This window comes from Dipodomys spectabilis, unplaced genomic scaffold (assembly GCF_019054845.1).
Source record: "Dipodomys spectabilis isolate Male_0828 unplaced genomic scaffold, ASM1905484v1 ptg000657l, whole genome shotgun sequence".
Classification (NCBI taxonomy): Eukaryota; Metazoa; Chordata; class Mammalia; order Rodentia; family Heteromyidae; genus Dipodomys; species Dipodomys spectabilis.
The window spans coordinates 896,979-918,580 of NW_024871334.1; the positions used below are offsets into that span (position 1 = coordinate 896,979).

Consider the following 21,602-nt stretch of genomic DNA (forward strand, 5'->3'; position numbering starts at 1 on the left):
CCTTGGCCTCCCCTGTGTGCCTGCACTGTCTGAGGCCCTTGTCAGTACCCAGCCTTTGAATCTGAGCCATGATAAACTTCGATCCGCCCAGACAACGTCAGACCAAGAGTAGCTGTCTCCACGTCACAGCAACAGGCACTCAGCACCCCGGGGCCGCTGGGTATTCTCAACTCCCTCTACCCATTCATGCCAGGGAGCCAGTGGGGCCTGTGGGACACAAGGACCACGATGGCCCTGTCCTCATGGGTGCACATTTCGTGGAAAGGACGTGATAATGATGTGCAGACAGAGGCCCTGAGCATCCCTGCGCCTGTCTGCCTAAGACCAACTCCAGCTGCCATCTGTACCCTGAAGGGGCCTCTCTGTGGTCCCAGCTCAGGAAAAGGGCCTCGTCAAGGCAAGATCCCAGATGTTTCCTCTATGACCCTATTTCAGGTTCTGGGATCCCCACACCCACCTCCTTCCCAGAAGCACCACCAGGTGCCAGGGAAGCCCCTTTTCTTGCCTTGGCTTAGATGGGCTAGCTCTTGGCCCTGGTACTATGGCTCGGTGACCCAACTCATCAGCCAACCTCTATGCCTTTCAAGGCTGGTACTGGCCTCAGCCCCAAGGCTATGTCAGCCTCCCACTAAGGCCTTGAATGGACTTCTCTTCTCCTCTTCTCCTTTCTGTAGACTTAACTATGCACAGAGATGGGGGTCTCTCATCCCAGAACTATGGCACGTCTGGTTCTCTGGGTAGTGCCTGATCTAGGGACCAATCCTGCCCAGATCCATCTCTAGTCCATCCAGCCTCCTCCTGGTGGCCAGCAGGAGCCACACCCATGCCTGCCCAGCCTGGGAGCTCTGGGAGAGCCCTGCACCCCACCCCTCCCTCCTCATCCACACAGCACTCTCCCAGGCCCCTCTCCTCACCCTCCTCCCCATGTCAGAGGCTGCTTCAGAGTCTCTTGAGGGAGGAGGAGCTTCATAGAGATGGAGATTGCCACCACTGCTGTCCATCAGCCCAGTGAGATCCCTGACATCTCAAAGTGGACATGTGCCAGCCCAGGGACCCCTGCCGGCCAGGAGAGCAGAACAGCAGGTGAGGCCCAGATGCTTGCTCTTGCCCCTGCATCCCTGCACCTCACCCATCACCCAGCCACCCACGGAAAAAGCACAGCCAGGCCTAGACTCCCCCTCCCAACACACACAGAAACCCCCAAAAGAAAGGGGAACTTCAGGAAGACCTCATGCCACCTAGTTTCAATCTCATTCTTAGTTGTGCAGGTTGGGGGTGGGGTGGCATCCACACCTGTGGGGACAAAGGCAGAGACTCCTAGGAGGCAAGACGTAGAGATGAGCTGGTGGCCCCAGGGACCAGAGCAGCTAGAGACAGGAGCTGCCTCCACACAGAGAGGTGGCCCCGTGGAGGACAGACTGTGACTGGAGAGGCCGCAGGACAGGGGCATCGGACCTTCCTCCTCTGGGCAGCCCACAGCCCACAGGAGCGCAGGAAGCTGTGGGGAGACCCAGAAGGCCTTGCAGCTGCTACGGGAAGGCAGCTGCCTTCAACCCCCATCCAGAGCCCAATACAGACACAGCCTCCAGAGCAGAATTCTCCAAGGCCAACAAGGATCTTCCTCTAGGATGGCATGAGCTGGCCAGAAGAGGCCTTGAGAATGGTCTTGGCCTGTCCTTGTGATCACAGAAGAATGGACCAGATGAAACAGACTGCCAGAAGCTTCCAGAACAGAGAGCAGAGGAGAAGAACAAAGGTTGCGGTCTTTGACCCATCTGATGGGCCAGCAGCACATCTGAGCTCTGCAGGGAGAGCTAGCTGGAGATAGAGAGGCTGCCCTGGGCGCCCAGGAGCCCGTCCAGTACTGGGCGAGAGAAGAAGTCAGGAATGGATCAGACTTCAGCTGAGGTAGGGCAGAGTGGGCAGGGACACCCTGGAACTCAGAGAGCAAGAGCAGAGCAGCTGGAACTATGGTAGGCAGCAGGTGCTAGCAGGGGGGTGGCACCCGGGACAGTGACAATGCAGCCCAGCTGAGCTAGTGCAGGTGGAGTCCTAGAACCAGGAGCTCCCAGGCGTCCTGGGAGTGAGACTGGAGCAGCTGTGGGAAAGGGGCCAGTGGGATGGGGCACACGGATGGTTAGGAGCTCGGGAGTGGGGACAGAGCAGCTGCAGTGTTGCCGCGAGTGGCAGTTCTGGGATGGGAGCCCAGGAGCTCAAGGAGCCAAGGTGGAGCCGGCAGCCTGAGCAGCAGCTCTGGGGATGCTGAAAGCCAGTGGTGCCAGAACAGCAGGAGCCAGAGCATAGCAACAACGCTGGCCAGGGCAGGGGTGAGTCTGGAGGGACAGGGCAGGCGTGGGGGCACAGGGAGCAGGCCCAGGGTAGAGGCAGGGCAGCTGGAGAACGTTGCGGGGCTGGAGGGGTAGGGCAGCCCCAGGAGCTCAGGGCAGCAGGCACAGACCAGATACAGGGGAGCTGGAGAATATTGGGGGGCTGGAGGGACAGGGCAGCCCCAGGAGCTCAGGGCAGCAGGTACAGAGCAGCTTTAGGGGAGCTGTGGAATATTGGGGGGCTGGAGGGACACGGCACCTTCAGGAGCTCAGGGGAGCAGTTACAGACCAGATACAGGGGAGCTGGATAATATTCGGGGCCAGAGGGACAGGGCAGGCCCAGGAGCTCAGGAGAGCAGACACAGAGGTGCTTTAGGGGAGCTGGAGAATATTGGGGGTCTGGAGGGGACAGAGCACTTTCAGGAGCTCAGGGAGCAGTTACAGACCAGATACAGGGGAGCTGGAGAATGTTGGGGGCTGCAGGGACAGGGCAAGCCCAGGAGCTCAGGGGAGCAGGCACAGAGCAGCTTTATGGGAGCCTGAGAATATTAGGGGGCTGGAGGGACAGGGCAGCCCCAGGAGCTCACGAGAGGAGTTACAGACCAGATACAGGGGAGCTGGATAATATTCGGGGCCAGAGGGACAGGGCAGACCCAGGAGCTCAGGGGAGCAAGTACTAAACAGGTACAGGGGAACTAGAGAATATTGGGGGGCAGAGTGACAGGGCAGCCCCAGGAGCTCAGGGGAGCAGGCACAGAGCAGCTTTAGGGGAGCTGGGAAATATTGGGGGGCTGGAGGGACAGGGCACCTTCAGGGGCTCAGGGGAGGAATTACAGACCAGATACAGGAGAGCTGGAGAATTTTGGGGGGCTGGAGGAACAGGGCAGCCCCAGGTATCTCAGGGGAGCAGTTACAGACCTGGTACAGGGGAGCTTGAAAATATTGGGGGGCTGGAGGGACAGGGCAGCCCCAGGAGCTCAGGGGAGCAGTTACAGACCAGATACAGGAGAGCTGGAGAATGTTGGGGGGTGAGAGGGACAGGGCAGCTCCAGGTATCCCAGGGGAGCAGTTACAGACCAGGTACAGGGCAGCTGGAGAATATTGGGGGGCTGGAGAGACAGGGCAGACCCAGGAGCACAGCGGAGCAGGCACAGACCAGATACAGGGGAGCTGGAGAATACTGGGGGGATGGAGGGACAGGACAGCCCCAGAAGCTCAGGGGAGCAGGCACAGAGCAACTTTAGGGGAGCTGGGGAATATTGGGGGCCGGAGGAACAGGTACCTTCAGGGGCTTAGGAGATGAGTTACAGACCAGATACAGGGGGGCTGGAGAATGTTGGGGGGCTGGAGGAACAGGGCAGCCCCAGGTATCTCAGGGGAGCAGTTACAGACCAGGGACAGGAGACCTGGAAAATATTGGGGGGCTGGAGGGACAGCACAGACCCAGGAGCTCAGGGGAGCAAGTACAGACCAGATACAGGAGAGCAGGAAAATATTAGGGGGCTGGAGGAACAGGAAGCCCCAGGTATCTCAGGGGAGGAGTTACAGACAAGATACAGGAGAGCTTGAAAATATTGGGGGGCCGGAGGGACAGGGCAGCCCAGGAGCTCAGGGGAGCAGGCACAGAGCAACTTTAGGGAGCTGGGGAATATTGGGGGGCCAGAGGGACAGGGAATCTTCAGGAGCTCAGGGAGCAGTTACAGACCAGATACAGGGGAGCTGGAGAATATTGGGGGGCTGCAGGGACAGGGCAGCTGCTTGAGCTCAGGGGAACAGATACAGACAGGTACAGGGGAGCTGGAGAATGTTGGGGGGCTGGAGGGATAAGGCAACCCAAGGAGCTCAGGGGAACAGGCACAGAGCAGCTACAGGGCAGTTGGAGAATGTTGGGGGGCTGGAAGAACAGAGCAGCCCCAGGAGTTCAAGAGAGCAGGCACAAATTAGTTACAGGCGAGCTAGAGATGTTGGGGGTCTGGAGGGATACAGTAGCCCCAGGAGCTCAGGGGAGCAGGCACAGACCAGGTACAGGGGAGCTGGAGAATGTTGGGGGGCTGGAGGGACACAGTAGCGCAGGAGCTCAGGGGAGCAGTTACAGACCAGGTACAGGGGAGCTGGAGAATGTTGGGGGGCTGGAGGGACTTGGCAGCCCCAGGAGCTCAGCGGAGCAGTTACAGACCAAGTACAGGGCAGCTGGAGAATGTTGGGGGGCTGGAGGGATACAGTAGCCCCAGGACCTCAGGGGAGCAGTTACAGAGCAGACAGAGGGGAGCTTGAGAATATTGGGGGCTGGAGGGACAGGTCAGCCCAGGAGCTCAGGGGAGCAGGCACAGAGCAACTTTAGGGAGCTGGGGAATATTGGGGGGCTAGAAGGACAGGGCACCTTCAGGAGCTCAGGGAGCTGTTACAGACCAGATACAGGGGAGCGGGAGAATACTGGGGGGCTGCAGGGACAGGGCAGCTGCACAAACTCAGGGGAGCAGTTACAGACCAGGTACAGGGGAGCTAGAGAATATTAGGGGCCAGAGGAACAGGGCAGAGCCAGGAGCTCAGGGGAGCAGTTACAGACCAGATACAGGAGAGCTGGGGAATATTGGGGGGCTGGAGGGACAGGGCATCTTCAGGAGCTCGGGGGAGCAGGCACAGAGCAGCTTTTGGGCAGCTGGAGAATGTTGGGGGGCTGGAGGGACAGGGCATCTTCAGGAGCTCGGGGGAGCAGGCACAGAGCAGCTTTTGGGCAGCTGGAGAATGTTGGGGGGCTGGAGGGACAGGGCATCTTCAGGAGCTCGGGGGAGCAGGCACAGAGCAGCTTTTGGGCAGCTGGAGAATGTTGGGGGGCTGGAGGGACAGGGCATCTTCAGGAGCTCGGGGGAGCAGGCTCAGAGCAGGGGCACGGCAGCTGGATCAAGTGAGAGGCATGGGAGTCAGGGACTGGCTCAGGACAGCGTCCAGGCCAACCTCAAGGCGTCTGGGCTCTGGTAAGAGTGCAACAGATGTGGGAAGCATGGGCCGCTGAGGGCTGGGGACCCGGGGGGGGGGGGGGGGGGGGAGGGAGAGGCCCAGCTAGGGAAGGCCCAGAAGCTCAGGGACCACTCCCATCCAAGCCCAGCCCAGCTCACTGTCCCTGCTCTGCCCCGAGCTCCCGGAGCTCTGAGCCCAAGCTGCCCTGCAGCTGACACAGGCCTGGGCCTAGGAGGACAGAGGTCCCAGGTTGAGGAGTGCAGGCTGGGTGAGGTTGGCAGGTGGGGCAGGGCTCAGCGCTCAGGCTGAGTTCCCAGGCAGGGCCAGTGCTGGGGGCCAGGGTGGGCCGTGGGGATAGGGGGTGTGCATGAGAAGGGCCCTGGGGCTAAACACCCGCAGGAGGCACAGGGCTGCCGGGGGCTGGGGAATGGCAGCTCCCACCCTGTGGATCTGAGCAGACTGCCCTGAGGAAAACCTGCCAGGCAGCACAGCAGGCCTGGGCTGTGAACAACACAGAGGAAGACAAGGCCATGTTCAGGCTTGAGTAGGGGCAGCTCACAGGCCCGCAGAGATGAGCAGGAAACTGTTGCCAGGTCAGAGGGGACAGAGGGGGGATGCGGACACCCCACCTGGAGGACAGAAGAAACACCCCTGGGATCCGGACATGCTGATCCACCAGGGGAGGGAGGGCGGAGGGAGGGTGAAAGCCCGCAGACCCCACCCACCACACCGCGCCTGCACCTGCAGGAAGCACCTAGAAGCCAGGACAGGTCAGGGCCTCCGCTGGGAACAGGAGGGGACAGGAAGGGAGGGGCCGTGACTGACCCTCAGGACGCAACCCAGGAAGACGGGAGCAGGGGCCATGTCCAAGGATGGGCCATCTCACAAGCCTAAGATCCCAGACAGCAGGGGTAGGGTCCCACGGATGAGTAGGAGGTGGCAGGGATCACTTCAGGGAATGTTCCAGAGCCCAGAGCCCAGACCAGGGGGCGGGGGGGAGGGGGGGAGTAGAGAGGAGAAGGGGGCTGGCTCGGCTCGGCTGGGCTGCCTAGCCTCACAGCAAGTTCTACAAGACAAAGCCCTCAAAGGCAAATGCGAGGGCCAGGGTTCTAGGGCTGGAGCTGGGCCAGCAGCACAGAAGGGTTGAGCCCAGGCCTGTGTCCCAGCCCTGTTACCCTCACCCACAGCACAGCCAGGACCCAGGACCATGACCCACAGCAGAGTCAGGACCCCGGGCCACGACCCACAGCAAAGCCAGGACCCCGGGCCACGACCCACAGCAGAGTCAGGACCCCGGGCCACGACACACAGCACAGACAGATTGGGCAAGAGGTCATGAAGGGCAGAGGGCGTGGGGACATAGCACAGCACAAACAGGACAGGGACATGGGGTCTGGGCTCTGAGGTGCAGGGACGCGGGGTCTGGGCCCTCACAGGACTGGACAGGAGGTCTGGGCCCTCACGGGGCTGGGACACGGGCCTGGGGCAGCCATGTCCCCCACCACACTCTCTTGGTACTTCCTCTCTTGCAGCCAGCACCACAGCCCCATCCGTCTTCCCCTTGGCTCCCAGCTGTGGAGTCAGTTCTGGCTCCACGGCGTCCCTGGGCTGCCTGGTCAGCGGCTTCTTCCCCGAGCTGGTCACCGTGTCATGGAAGTCCGGAGCGGCCGAGTTGACCAGCGGCGTGCGCACCTTCCCATCTGTTCTGAAGTCAGGGCTCTACTCACTCAACAGCATGGTGACGGTGTCCTCCAGCACCTGGCCCAGCCAGACCGTCACCTGCCATGTAGTCCACCCGGCCAGCAACACCAAGGTGGACAAGATCATTGGTAAGGAGACAGCCTGAGGGAGGGTCCCCGGGAGCCAGGCTTGCACAGCGCCAGCCAGGGAGGGGACCCCAGAGGTGATGGGAGGCATCTGCACCCATCGCTCAGGCAGGAAGAGGTGTTCTCAGTGCATGCCTTCCGGACCCCCTGGACAGACAGGGTGGACACGGGTCTCCTGGTGCCCAGGACCACAGCAGGCCCAGTCAGCATGGGACCCGAGCCTTCCCCAGGGCCATCTCCCAGCTCTGTGTGGCTCCTCCTCCCTCAGCCCCAGTAACCAAAACCTTGTTTCTGCAGAGCCTAGAAGAGAAAACCCTCCTTCCCAATGTTCCATGTGCCCAGGTAAGTCCAGGAGGGAAGGAAGGCCCATTGAAGCTGACCTAAAGAGGTTGGCCCTGGCAGATCACTAACTTATTGATCTCTCCATCAATAGAAAATTGTGTAGGAGGACCATCTGTCTTCATATTTCCCCCGAAGCCCCAGGACACCCTCACGATTTCTCTGACCCCCAAGGTCACATGTGTGGTAGTAGACCTGAGCCAGGATAACCCTAACGCTGAGATCACCTGGTTTATGGACAATGTGGAGGTACACGAGGCCCAGACCCAGCGCCCAGAACAGCAGTACAACAGCACACTCCGAGTGGTCAGCGTCCTGCCCATCCGGCACCAGGACTGGCTGTCAGGAAAGGAGTTCAAGTGCAAAGTCAAGAACAAGGACCTCCCAGCCCCCATCGAGAAAACCATCTCCAAAGTCAAAGGTGGGAGCAATGCGCTGAGAGGGCCGGGTGGCCACGCCCACAGGGCGGAGCCTGGCGTGGACAGCCCTCGGCCCCGGCAGTGACCTCTGCTGACCTCTGTCCCCACAGGGCAAGCCCGAGAGCCACAAGTGTATGTCTTGCCACCACCGAGAGAGCAGATGACCAACCCAAAGCTCAGCCTGACCTGCTTGGCACAAGGGTTCTACCCTGAGGATATCTTTGTGGAATGGAGGAGCAATGGCCAGCCAGAGGAGAACTACAAGAGCACCTCGCTCGTCTTGGACTCCGATGGGTCCTACTTCCTCTACAGCAAGCTGCCAGTAGACAAGAGCAGGTGGGAGAGAGGAGACAGCTTCACCTGCTCTGTGATGCACGAGGCCCTGCACAACCACTTCACGCAGAAGACCATCTCCCGGTCTCCGGGTAAATGAGAGCTGGGCCTCAGCAGCCGGTGCCTCCCTCTGGGCCTCGGTCCACAGGAGGCTGGCACCTGCCACCCCTCCCCATGTAAATAAAGCACCCAGTGAAGCCTGGGACCTGCGAGGATGTCCTGGTCTTTTCTGAGGCTCAGAGCCCATCTCCTGCCTGGGCCTTGTGCAGTGGGGACAGGCCGGGCTCCAAGGGCTCGGCCGCCATCACCCGGGAGGGATTCGGCCAGATGACGCCCAGTGGGGAAGCCAGCTAGGGACTTGGCCCAGGCCCCACAGCCCCTCCCTCAGGCATCCCTCCCGGCCCACGGCCTCGGGACACACAGCCTTACACACACCCTCGGAGCCCAGCCCAAGAGGGCAGGCACACGGAACAAGACCAGCCTCCACCACTCTGCCCTCTTCCCTCCCTCTGCCCACCCGTCTCCCAGTGCCCACCGCACACCAGCCTGCCTCTGCCTGGAGAGGCACTGTCCCCCACGCCCAGACACACCGTTGGCCCCCACCTCACCCACAGGAGACAGGGCAGCCACAGGCCCTGGAGCAGCTCTGCCGTGCACTCAGGAACAGAGCAGGCGCCACTGTGCCTCGGGACACACGGTCCACACGCCCGGAGGACACAGCCACGACCCTCACCACACCTGCTCAGCACCGCAGACCACGGGCCCTGCTCACACACGCACATGCTGCACACCCGTGCACACACACTCCACCACACTGGGCCTCACACGGCAACCTGAACAGCACACACCCAGCAGGGGACACTCACTGAGCTCGGGCCCATCCCTGACCTCACATCACCCACAGGCGCCCAGCCCTCCCCTCCGGCCACCCGCACCCCCGCTGCCCACACAGCCCTGGACCTGAGCCCACCTCACACACAGGAGACGCGCCCCTAGTTTATGCGTCCTGCCCCCAAGCCACGCGCTCTCCTCCCCTCAGCCCAGGCTCCACTGGGAATGGACCTGTGCGCTCTGGCGCTCTGGGCCTGGACGCCAGGGCAGGGAGAAGGCCAGGGACAGACACTGCTGCAGGGTGTCCAGCCCTGACGCTTGTGACCACCAGCACTGAGCAGCTGACCCCTCGGGGAGGGACAGACTTTCCCAGCCACCTTCCAGGACCAGGAATCTGCCTGGGCCTGGACCTGAGCCCCAGTTGGTGGGACACTGGGCGCTTTTGCCGCCCCACATGGGAGCCGCTGGCCCGGCCCACTGCCCCTTCCTCCCTGGCCGCCCTGCGAGACACACCCTGCCACACAGGGCGTCCCTCAGCCCCGCTGGGCACACTGACCACCCCCTCCCTGTCCAGAGCTGGACCTGGACGAGACCTGTGCTGAGGCCCAGGACGGGGAGCTGGACGGACTCTGGACGACCATCACCATCTTCATCACCCTCTTCCTGCTCAGCGTGTGCTACAGCGCCACCGTCACACTCTTCAAGGTCGGCCACCGTGTCCCCACGCGGTCCCACTGTGTGTCCCCGGGCTGAACCACAGGGTCTCTGTGATGTCCAAGCTGTGCCTCTGCCTTTCCACGGAGTCCCATACCTTACCATCAGTGCGACACCATACCACACTGTCCCCTCTGTCCACACTGTCCTTCTGAAGGCCTGCACGCTGTCCATCTGTCCTCCACACTGTCCCATCTGTCCACACTGTCCATCTGTCCACACTGTCCCATCTGTCCACACTGTCCATCTGTCCACACTGTCCCATCTGTCCACACTGTCCATCTGTCCACACTGTCCATATGTCCACACTGCCCCCTCTGTCCACACTGTCCATCTGTCCACACTGTCCCATCTGTCCACACTGTCCATCTGTCCTCCACACTGTCCGATCTGTCCACACTGTCCATGCTGTCCACACTGCCCCCTCTGTCCACACTGTACCATCTGTCCACACTGTCGATCTGTCCACACTGCCCCCTCTGTCCACACTGTCCATCTGTCCACACTGTACCCTCTGTCCACACTGTCCATCTTTCCACACTGTCCATCTGTCCACACTGCCCCCTCTGTCCACACTGTCCATCTGTCCACACTGTCCATCTGTCCACACTGTACCATCTGTCCACAGTGTCCATCTGTCCACACTGCCCCCTCTGTCCACACTGTCCATCTGTCCACACTGTCCATCTGTCCAGACTGTCCATCTGTCCAAACTGTCCATCTGTCGACACTGCCCCATGCTGTCCACACTGTCCCATGCTGTCCACACTGTCATCTGTCCACACTGTCCATTTGTCCACACTGTCCATCTGTCCTCCACACTGTCCCATCTATCCACACTGTCCATCTGTCCACACTGTCCATCTGTCCGCACTGCCCCATGTTGTCCACACTGTCCATCTGTCCACTCTGTCCATCTGTCCACACTGTCATCTGTCCACACTATCCATTTGTCCACACTGTCCATCTGTCCTCCACACTGTCCATCTGTCTGCACTGCCCCATGTTGTCCACACTGTCCATCTGTCCACACTGGCCCATCTGTCCACACTGTCCATCTGTCCGCACTACCCCATGCTGTCCACACTGGCCCATCTGTCCACACTGGCCCATCTGTCCACAGTCCACACTGTCCATCTGTCCACATTATCCATCTGTCCACACTGTCCATCTGTCCTCCACACTGTCCCATCTGTCCACACTGTCCATCTGTCCACACTGTCCCATGCTGTCCACACTGTCCATCTGTATACACTGTCCCATGCTGTCCACACTGTCCATCTGTCCACACTGCCCCATGCTGTCCACACTGCCAATCTGTCCACACTGTTCATCTCTCCACACTGTGCCATGCTGTCCACACTGTCCATCGGTGCACACTGTCCATCTGTCCACACTGTCCATCTGTCCTCCACACTGTCCCACGTTCTCTCACGCAGTCCCCGTTTTCCTTCATGGGCTGGAGGGTGGCATCCGGGTGCTGTGCCTGGCTCACCGCTGCTGACCCACAGGTGAAGTGGATCTTCTCCTCGGTGGTGGAGCTCAAGCAGACAATCGCCCCTGACTACAGGAACATGATTATGCAGGGCTCCTAGGACCGCCTCCTGCATGGACCAGGGCTTCCCAGAGCCCTGTGGGATGCTGCCCATCGAGTCAAGCAGCCCCACAGCCCGGCCAACCTGTCCCTCGTCCTCCCTGCCCCCTGAACCTGCGGCCTCTTGAAGCTTCGCTCTGGAACGTTCTGCCCGTGGAGGAGCACATGAACAGCAGGCTCTACCACGGCCCCAGCACCGTGGACAGGACAACCCTCCTCAGCACCCAGCAGGACCCCTGTGGTGGCAGCCGAGGCCCGTCCCTCCCTGGGTCACCTCTGTCCTCGGGGCTGCAGGGAGTCACCTATGGGGTGGACGTCCTAAGTGCAGATGACAAGCCTGGAGACAACGTCACCCGTGCCAGCCGGACATGGGAGTTTTCTGAGAGCAGGCCTCACGTCAGAGCCTTGCGTGGGATGTCCACCACCAGGACGGGAGGCACACCTCCCGGGGCCCTGACCGGTTCAGAGGCGCTGCCTGGGTCAGGCTGCGGCCTGGGCCCCAACTGTGCCCCGCTAGGCTCCATCCTACCCTGACACCCGGCCCGTCTCGAGTCTGAAATGGGGCGTCCCGTCGGATGGGGCTCGGTGCGCTGCCCTCCTCTCGCCCCGCGGGCTTGCCATGGCCGTGAGGCAGCAGTCAGCTGACTCCGGCCACCCCGCCTCTGGGGACAGCCCACTGCCCCTCCCCCAGCTCCAGGCTCCACTCGTGACACACACAGGAAAGGGCCCCGGGCGCACGGCCGCTGTGGGGCTCGGGCCGGGCCCTTCCGCCAGGTGGAAGGGCTGAGGTCCGGTGAGGAGGACAGGCATCTGCCAGGTGGGGGCGGCTCCAGGACGGGGCCTGGGAGCAGGTGCTCCTCCCGCAGCCATCACAGCTCCATCCAAGGCAGCTCTTTGGGATGCGGCACACACACAGGTCACACGGGGTTTGGACCCAGGAGGCCTGTTTCTCCCTCCCTAAGCTTCATACCTTGGGCCCCACTTTCCCCTCGGAATGCACTAGCCGGCCCCTCCAGCTCCTGCTGGAACAATGGTGGTTTAGGGACAAGGTGCACTGGCCCCTGCTCCTAGGGGAAGGCTTCTTGTTTCTTGTCATGAACTGTGATGGTCACTGTAAAGGTTTCCTTTGTCCATCTGAGGATAGTCTCTCTCTAAAGATGGCTGAGACCCTCATGGGAAATGCTGTTCAATGTTAGGAAGTTTATTGTCTTCATCTGCTGGTCTGAGCCTACACGTGTGATGGACTGTCCTCAACTTTTTCTATGGTTGGGTTGCTGTGTTTGCACTTCTGGGAATCACACTGGGGGCCTATGGTGCTAGGCAGACATCATCCAACTAAGCTGGATTCCCAGACTTTTGGATGCTAAACCAGCCTTAGTGAAGGAGTTCAGTTCTACAAATAGTAGAGCTAGCAGGGTACTCGTAGCCTGGTAACGTATTTGGAAAGACAGACTGATTCTGAGAAGCTGGTTCCCACGGTTGCAGTGGCAACAAGGTCACCAAGCTGGCCAGCTTGACCCGCGGACGGCACACCACGCCCACAGAAGGAAAATGAGGCCCAAGGCCCAATTACCTTTGCATATTGTTTGATTCAACTTGTCAGTGTCTTCTGGACATGAAGCTTTACAGAGTCAACACTGGCAGCAGCTAATCTTTGAAAAGGAGTCTAGAAGTTCTCGTTCTCATCTGTGCACCCCTCCTTCCTTTCTGCCTGTGGCAATGGACAGGACTTGCACAGACCTAGAGTTCTCCTGGTGGCTTCCTCCACCTGCACCTGCAGGCCGCACCTGGCCCCCAGACACCGTTTGGCCCCGCCAGTCTCCACGTCTCCTTTGGTCACACAGATCATCCTGTTATTGGCCTTTTCTAGCACGCACACGTGAGAGAAAACCGAGTGCTGGTCTTTCTCAGTCTGGCTTATTTCTCCTAACGAGTCGCACTCCAGGGGCCGCCATTTTCAGCAGAAGACACAATGGCACCCACCGGTGATGGCCACGCCTCACGCCACTGCACGCACATGCCTGCCTCCTCGCCCGTCCTCAGCGGGCAGCTGGTCGGGGCTGCGTCTGACAGGCCCTGGCCGCCTTCTGCGGGTGTCCAGCCTCCCCGCTCACCCCGTGTGAGTGGGCAGCCAGTGGTGTCTGGGCCTGGGAGGACGGCCATCCTCCAGTGACGGTGGCTGCAATCCTGGGAGTGCTGCCACTAGAACACTCCTGGGCAGGCCTCTCCACACCGCCTGACGTGGATTTGGGGCGACACCGCCTGTCGTACTAGGGAGCTGTGAGAGGAATTCTAGCCTTCACTGTGGGGAAAGGTCATACTGATTTCTGCAAAAGCTGAGCTGGTGTCCATTGCCTCTGGCAGTGAATAAAGGTGCCATTTCCTCACCGCCTACCCATTGTCATTTATTTCTTCATGCCATTCTGTTGGCTAAGGCAGAACAGCGACACAGTTTTCCTTAAGCTTTTTCCTTCTAGCAAAGACGTGAAACATTTTCATCATGTATTTATTAGCCAGTTGTGGTCCATTTAGTTTTTGTTATGACTGTTTCATTTGTGTGGATGTTTAATTTTTATAGTTATTATACAGGTAATTACAGAATGGTTACAGTTACTTAAGTCAGATAAAGAGAACATTTCTTCTTTCTCCTTTCTTTTTTTTTTTTTTTTTTTTGCCTATTCCTGGGGCTTGAACTCAGGGTGTGGACGCTGTCCCTGAGATTCTTTTTGGTCAAGGCTAGTGCTCTACCACTTGAACAACAGCACCACTGCAGGCATTCTCTGAATGGTTTATTGGAGATAAGAAGCTCATACACGTTGCTGCCAGGGCTGGCTTCAAACCTCAGTCCTCAGATTTCACCCTCCTGAGTAGCTAGGATTACAGATGAGAGCCACCAACACTGGCAAGAGCAAACTTCTTTACGGACGATGTCAGCCCCCTTGCTTTCTCCCAGGATTTTCCTCCCATGCCCCAACCACAAGTTATATCGTTTATTTTCAACGTAGTGTCCACTGAGTTGCAGCATTACACGTGTTCATGTCTTTGTCCCTCTATTTCTCTGCCTCGTTGACACTCCCAAAGACACACAAATTAATTACCAATGACACTGCTTGGTCATTGTGCCTTCCTGTTCCTCTCCTAGGAGTATTTTCCTTTGGTCTCATGGGAGTGAATGCCTAGAGACCTGTGTCATTGCTTGTGTCCTAGTAATTTAGATATAGTTTCCACATATGAGAGAAAATAGGCACTGTTAGTCTGTCTGAGCTTGCATACCTCACTCAACATGATTTGCTCTAGGTCCATCCATGTCCCTGCTAAGGACATTATTTTGTTCTTTCTAATGGCTGTGTAAAATTCCATTTCCATAGTACCACATTTTTGGACCCACTTGTATGTTGTAGGGCATCTGGGCTGTCTCCACATCTTGGCTGCTGTGAATATTGCAGCAATGAACATGGATGTGCAGGTGTCTTTACGGTGTCCTGGCTTGTGAGGTTCTGGGTAGATGCCCAGGAGCGGTATCGCTGGATCCTAGGGAAGGTCTATGTTTAGAGGTTGAGGAATCTCCAGACTGCTGTCCAGAGTGGTTGTACTAGTTTACATTCCCACCAGCAGTGCAGAACTGCTACTTCACACACACACACACACACACACACACACACACACACACACACTACCTCCACCAGCATTTGTTGTTCAAATTCACAGTGTTGGCCAATCAAACTGGGGTGAGGTGGAATCTCAGAGTTGGTTTGATTTGAATTTTCTTTATGGCCAGGGACGATGAGCATTTCCTCAGATGTTTCTTTGCCATTCTTAACACTTCTGAGAAGTCTCTCCTTAGCTCCCTTTGCCCATTTATTGTCTGGTCTCGTAGCTTTGGGAGAGGTCAGTTCCTTGAGGTCCTTGTATATTTGATATTAGGCCTTTGTCTGATATACTGCCGGTCATGGTCTTCTTCCAGTTAGTTGGCCGTCTTTCTAGCTCTGTGATCATACTTTTGCCATGCATAAACTATTTAGTTTGGTGAACTCCATTTATCAAGTCTCTCTCCTGGGCTGGGAAGGTGGCTCAGTGGTAGAGTGCTTGCCTTGCATTTATGAGGACCTGGGTTCGATTCCCCAGCACCACAGAAGCAGAAAAAATAAGCCGGCATTGTGGCTCAAGTGGTAGAGTGCCACCCTTGAGCAAAAAGAAGCTCAGGGACACTGTCCAGGTCCTCCTTCAAGCTCAAGACTGGCAAAAAAAAAAGTGTCTCTCCTATCTTCTATACCCCTGAGACTCTTTTCAGAGAGTGTCTGCCTCTTCTGGTTAGGCTGCTCCAGGTGGAGATCTACATGGGGACCAGAGAAGGCTGGTGCTTGATCTGCAACAAGCTCCTATGCCATGCTTTCCAACGCAGAGGTCTATGCCCAATGGTCAAGAAATCTGTGCATGTCTTCTAGATTTTCTGATTTGTTGAAATTCAGGCTGTCAAATTTTCCCCTAAAGATCCTTTTGATTTTAATGAGATCTACTACACTGATATCTACAGTGCTGAAGAGAGCTTCACTCTGGTAAAAACTGGTTGAAGTCACAGAAGGTTCTGGAATTCACATCCTCCATGGGAAGTGGAGCCACTGCAGCATCTGCCAAGGATTGTATCTCCACAAGGCTACCACACCAGAGGACCAGACACTTCAATGCTCCAGAGCCTAAAAGCTGCTAGCAAAAAAACCTGTGTTCAGTCCCATATTGTAAGGAGAATTAATCCCACCAACATTCCCCACAAAACAGATCCTTTGTAGCCATGGAGCAAGAGAGAAGGAAGGGAGGGAGAGAGAGGGACAAGAAGGAAGAGAAAGAGATGGTGGGAAAAGGGCAGAAGGGACGGGAAGAGAAAGAAAAAGAGAGAAGGGGAGGGGGAAGAAGGAAAGGGGAAGGCAAAATTTCACATCCCTAAAGGCATGCTTCTGACTCAACAAAAGAAAGGAAAAACAAGTGACATTGATTGAGAATTTGTGCTGGGACACACATAAGTGGCATTCTTTTTTTTTTCAGGTAAGGGGTAGGTTTATTCATCGTTCTGGCTGGCACCAGGCCATCTTGGCCCTCCATGAGGCTGGGAAGGGCCTGGGAAAGACCTGGCAAAGAGCTGGGAAAGAGTTGGGAAAGAGTGGGAAACAGAGCCTCTGGGTAAGAGAGAGAGCTGGGAAAGAGAGAGAGCTGGGAAAGAAAGAGGGTCTCTAGGCCTGGGCTAGGCCTTATCTAGGGTATGGGCAGAGAAAGGTGTGGCCACATCTAATTCAGATGTGACCTCAGTGGATGCAGATGTGACCCCTTCCAGATGTGCCAGTTGCCTAGGTAACACAGGTACTGGGTGGAGACTTTGCTGCGAGGAGGGTGGAGTCTTCTCGCCATCCAGGAGTGGACCGTACATTCCAGCCTTTTAATAATCATAAAATAAGGCACAGATTCTCTCTGGCTACTTCCTGCTGACAAGGGGTGTCAAGAATTGACCAACAAATATTCTGCAGTGACAAAACTTGTTAGATGTGATGAGAGCTTTAGCACAGATATGCCCAGTATTTTAGAACGACGTAGTCAGTAGCAGAATATACAACACAAAACAAAAAAGGCAAAACTCAAAACCTAAAATTTTGACAACAGGGCTGGGAAGGTGGCTCAGTGGTAGAGCGCTTGCCTTGCATGCCAAAGGCCCTGGGTTCGATTCCTCAGCACCACATAAGCAAAAAGAAAAAAAAAAAATTTTGACAACAATGTTTAGACATCTTTGCTAACAAAGCACATCAGATGGTTGGGCTTCAGTTACCAGGGCCTGTGAAAAGAGCAACTTGTTAGCAAGGTACCTTAGAATAGATGGATGGAGTAGTAAGCTTGGTGGAAGGGTAAGGGTCAGATTAGGCCAAACCCTCAACCCACCATGTGGCCAAGATGGCGAACTCAGGATGGCGAATTTCTGAAAAAAAAATGCAAAGAAACCCTGAACAAATAGATCAAGCTTACATTGGCTAGCCTTTGAGAGGGAACCTAGACGGGGGTCCCCGGGACCCAGCCTGCATCGAACTCTTCAGGGCAGAAGCCAAAAAGTTGTAGAAAAGAGAAAGGGAGAGATAGGGAACATTGGGCATGAATGGCAGAGAGAGAGCAAAGAGAGCCTGAAAGCAAACAGACTTCTGACCATTTACCATTGCAGTGGCAAAAACGGTCTACATCTGAGAATGGCATAAAATGAGGCGCTCTGGCTTTCCAGAGAGCGCAGGAGGCATTTCAAAGGGGTTTCATGGCTCAGGCGTGATTCGCAGCACCCCATTAAATGAGTAGGAGAGTCAGTCTGGTGAGTGAAGGAGAGCTGACCGGGCAGAAGCAGCGTCCCGCCTTCCCCCAGAGCCCTCTAGAGAGAAATGGCCAAGCCCCCCAAACCAAGCGTCCTCAGCTTCAGAGGTGATCGGCCTTTCAGCTAAAGGCCGTAGGAACTCTCTGGCGTGGCACCACAGACTGAGCAACAGAGAGCCATAGAGAGTAGTTTCACTCACCATGGTAGAGAAGTGGTGTGGACGTGGATGTGAAGGCCAGCAATGGTATCGATGCGCTGTGTCCACAGCAGACAGACGGGTTCGCAAAGGCCATCAGAACTGTGGGTATTCCTCAGAGCAAAAGGGGAAAAACAAACAAAAAAAAGAAAAAAAAGAGAAAAAAACGGAGACGAATCCCACCTATCCAGACTTTAAGCCTTCCCTGGTTTCGACACCATTTTTATTAGGTTTTTAAAAAGAGGTAGCCGAGTAAGAACAGCACCACGCATGTGGTATTCAGGTAAGGGGTAGGTTTATTCATCGTTCTGGCTGGCACAAGGCCATCTTGGCCCTAGGAAAGGCCTGGGAAAGAGCTGGGAAAGAGGTGGGCAAGAGAGCATCTGGGTAAGAGAGAGAGCTAGGAAAGAGAGAGAGCTGGGAAAGAAACAGCATAAATGACATTCTTACAATACTGGAAAACAGCAACTATTTTTTTTATTTTTATTTATTTTGTGTGTGTGTGTGTGTGTGTGTGTGTGTGTGTGTGTGTGTGTTTCTTGAGGCTTGAACTCTGAGCCTGGGCACTGTCCTCAGCTCTTTAGCTCAAAGCAAGCTCTCTACCACTTGTGCCACAACACACTTCCGGTTTTCTGAATGGTTGATTGAAGATAAGAGTTTCATGGACTTTTCCTGCCTAGGCTGGCTTTGAACCATGATCCTCAGATCTCATCCTTCTGAGTAGCTAGGATTACAGGTGTGAGCCACCAGTGCCTGGCTGTTTCTTCATTTTTTTAGTACTGGTCATGGGGCTTGAGCTCAGAGACTGAGTGCTGTCCCTGAACTTTGTTGCTCAAGGCTACTGCTCTACCACTTGAGCCCCAGTTCCAATTCTACTTTTCTGTACTTTTCCCCTCCTTTGAGGGGGATGCGTTATTGGAGATAAGAGCCTAGACTTTCCTGCCTGAGCTGGCCTCAAACCAAGACCTCCAATCAGCGTCTTAAATGGGTAGCGTTAGAGGCATGTGTCATGGCACCTGCCTGTTTTTATTTAAAAACAACCTGAAGGACAGGAATAAGATGGTGAACAACAGAGAATCGCCCTAGCACTCGCCAACCAAACAGAGATTTGGTACCGAACATGCACTTCCCCCCGGAGACATCAATAACAGCAAATACAAAATCACCAGAACTGAAAAAAAAAAATTCCTAACTTGTACACGTAAGAACCAAGAATCACGAAGCCCCCTCGACCCCCTAACCGGCTCCAGCAGCACAGCTACACCAGAGAGGAGGTCCTCACTGCCTAGGGGCCCAGGACCCACGAAAGGACCGCAGCATCCAGACCCACAAAACTCACCCGGCACCTGACCGACAGCGCAGAGAGACAGACACAAGCGCCAGCCTCCACAGCACCCAGAGAGCTCCCAGCTCCACTGGCCAGCCCACCACCTATGCTGTGGAGCTTTGAGAGGGGCTCAGCGGCAGGAGCAGCTCCACGGCCACCCAGGACTGCAGACACGACCAGCGAGACTGCAGCATTCAGATGCAGAGATTCGCCACAGCACCACCAGGCAATCCACAGCCAGTTCCAGGATCCGTAGGTACCCAACTGGAGACCCCCAACCCGCTGGGGCCCAGCGCTGGTGGTGACCCAGACAGCTGGGCCCAGACCCCTCCTTTCCCCCAATAAGGGGCCAGAGCCCTTCCTCATCCCCCACCCCACCTGTTATCTAGAACTGGAAGGCCACCAGGACTCATACTGGGAGGGCCCTAGGACAGTGCATCCCCCAAAGCCCTGGCTATCAGCAGGAAAACCGGGCCTGTTTGAAAACAACAGACAAAATCCCACACACCGGCTGTAGCCCATCCCTTCCAAAGTGCATACCCACAGGCAGCACACATCCACAAGCCAGCAAACAAGCACCAGCCACCTGAGGGGAGAGAACCAACCCAGGGCCGAAGCAAAAACACCAGCACACCTGTGGGATTCCCACCAAGTCCGAAGCACACACCCATCCTGGAGGTCCAAATCTGCCCTTCCCAGTCCCTGCTGCAGACTGGACCCAGCCTTGGAAACCCACCCAGTCTGAGCCGGCCCCAGCCAGGCCAGTGCTGCCACCTATGGGCATGCACAGGCCAACCTCAGGTGCAGCCCTGACAAGGAAAGACAAAAAGATTGCTCAAGAATCACAACAAACCAAACCCAAAAGCCAACAACAATGGAGGGAAGGACTCCAGTGAGAGTGAAGGAGACATGGAAGACCAAAGAACCACTCAAGAAAAGATCACAGAATCGGCCAATGAAATGGAAGGGGCTCAATAAAAGCTCACAGAATCGGCCAATGAAATGGAAGAGGCTCAAGAAAAGATCACAGAATCGGCCAATGAAATGGAAGGGGCTCAAGAAAAGATCACAGGATCGGCCAATGAAATGGAAGGGGCTCAAGAAAAGATCACAGGATCGGCCAATGAAATGGAAGGGGCTCAAGAAATGATCACAGAATCGGCCAATGAAATGGAAGGGGCTCAAGAAATGATCACAGGAGGGGGGACCAAGATGGCGACGGGGCAGTAGGGAAACGCCACAGCTCTCACCAACCAAAAAGAGAGTTCGAGTTCCAACGTTTAATCTCCCCAAGAGACCGACAACAACAAAAAGACGAACACTCAGAGAAAAACCAGAGGTGGAAAATAACAAAAAAAGAAAGAGAGGAAAAGAAGAATTTCAGAACAGAGAAGAGCGAAGACCCCTCCCCCAACCTTTACTGGCCGCGCGGCAGTGCGCCAAGCCGCCGGCCAGCCGGCCCGGCGGGGGCTGCCGGAGCCACAGAGACACAGGGGGCTGCTTGCAGATCACCAGGTACCGGATTGCAGAACAGCGGATCACCAGGAACAGAGAAACCTAACAGCCGGGAGTCTCCACGAGGATCCCACCCCCACCCATCACTCTCCACCGGAGCGGAGAGGCTCCATCCCGCCAAAGCCGCCCGGCACCAGCAGCGCGACAAAGGGACCTGTCGGCAGACCACCCGCCCAATCGCGATCGCAGCAACCCGGCGGGGGGCCGCCCAACCCAGCCCGCAACCACCCCAACTGAACTCGGATTGCAACAACAACTGACGACCTACAGGGTGAGTACCCCACAGGGGACAGTGAATCCATCAAGGGAGACCAGAGCTGGAGGGAATCCCCAGACCCTGACCTAGACTCCCTACCCCAACACCCGGACCACAGGACCCACTAAAACTGGGAACTATTCGAGAGCTCCACCAGCCGGTGGAGCACACTCTGCTGGCCAGGCCAGAGCAAGAGCGCCCCTGGAAGGGAGCTTAAATGCCCAAGCCAGGAACAGCGCCCCTGGGTCAAGACTACCAACAGTAGAAGAAATTTGAACTGTGTCCTCCAGGCTGCATAACCTAGGTGGTATACACATTAGCACAGGCCTAACGAGCGCGCTCCAGGCTGGGGCCGGAACCAGGCCTGGGGACCGGCACCTGAACAAAGCAAAAAGGGTCAGAAGTGGGGCTGTGACTCAAATGGTAGGGTGCCAGCCTTGAGCTGAAGAGCTGAGGGACAGCACCCAAACCTAGAGTTCAAGCCCACAACCAGCCCAAAACAAACAAACAAAAACACATCAGGAGCCCATAGCAGACTCCAGTATTTGGGAGAGTGCATCCAGAGCATCTGATCTTCCCAAGAGCACCCGCAGGAGCAAACACAAGCAGTCTAGGCTGCTCAACCCTTCC

General features: G+C 56.6%; 1 long non-coding RNA gene and 1 gene segment (V, D, J or C); both read left to right on the plus strand.

Annotated features, from left to right (window-relative positions):
• The first annotated feature begins 228 nt into the window (after positions 1-228).
• On the plus strand, positions 229-8,417 carry LOC122101411. The segment is given in 5 exon segments: positions 229-480; positions 6,649-7,114; positions 7,409-7,453; positions 7,545-7,871; positions 7,980-8,417. Coding segments are annotated over 5 exon segments (1,413 nt in total).
• Positions 8,418-9,367: 950 nt separating this feature from the next.
• On the plus strand, positions 9,368-13,735 carry LOC122101366. The gene is made up of 2 exons (XR_006146361.1): positions 9,368-9,738; positions 11,259-13,735. It is a non-coding gene; the product is annotated as an uncharacterized LOC122101366 (long non-coding RNA).
• Positions 13,736-21,602: the final 7,867 nt, after the last annotated feature.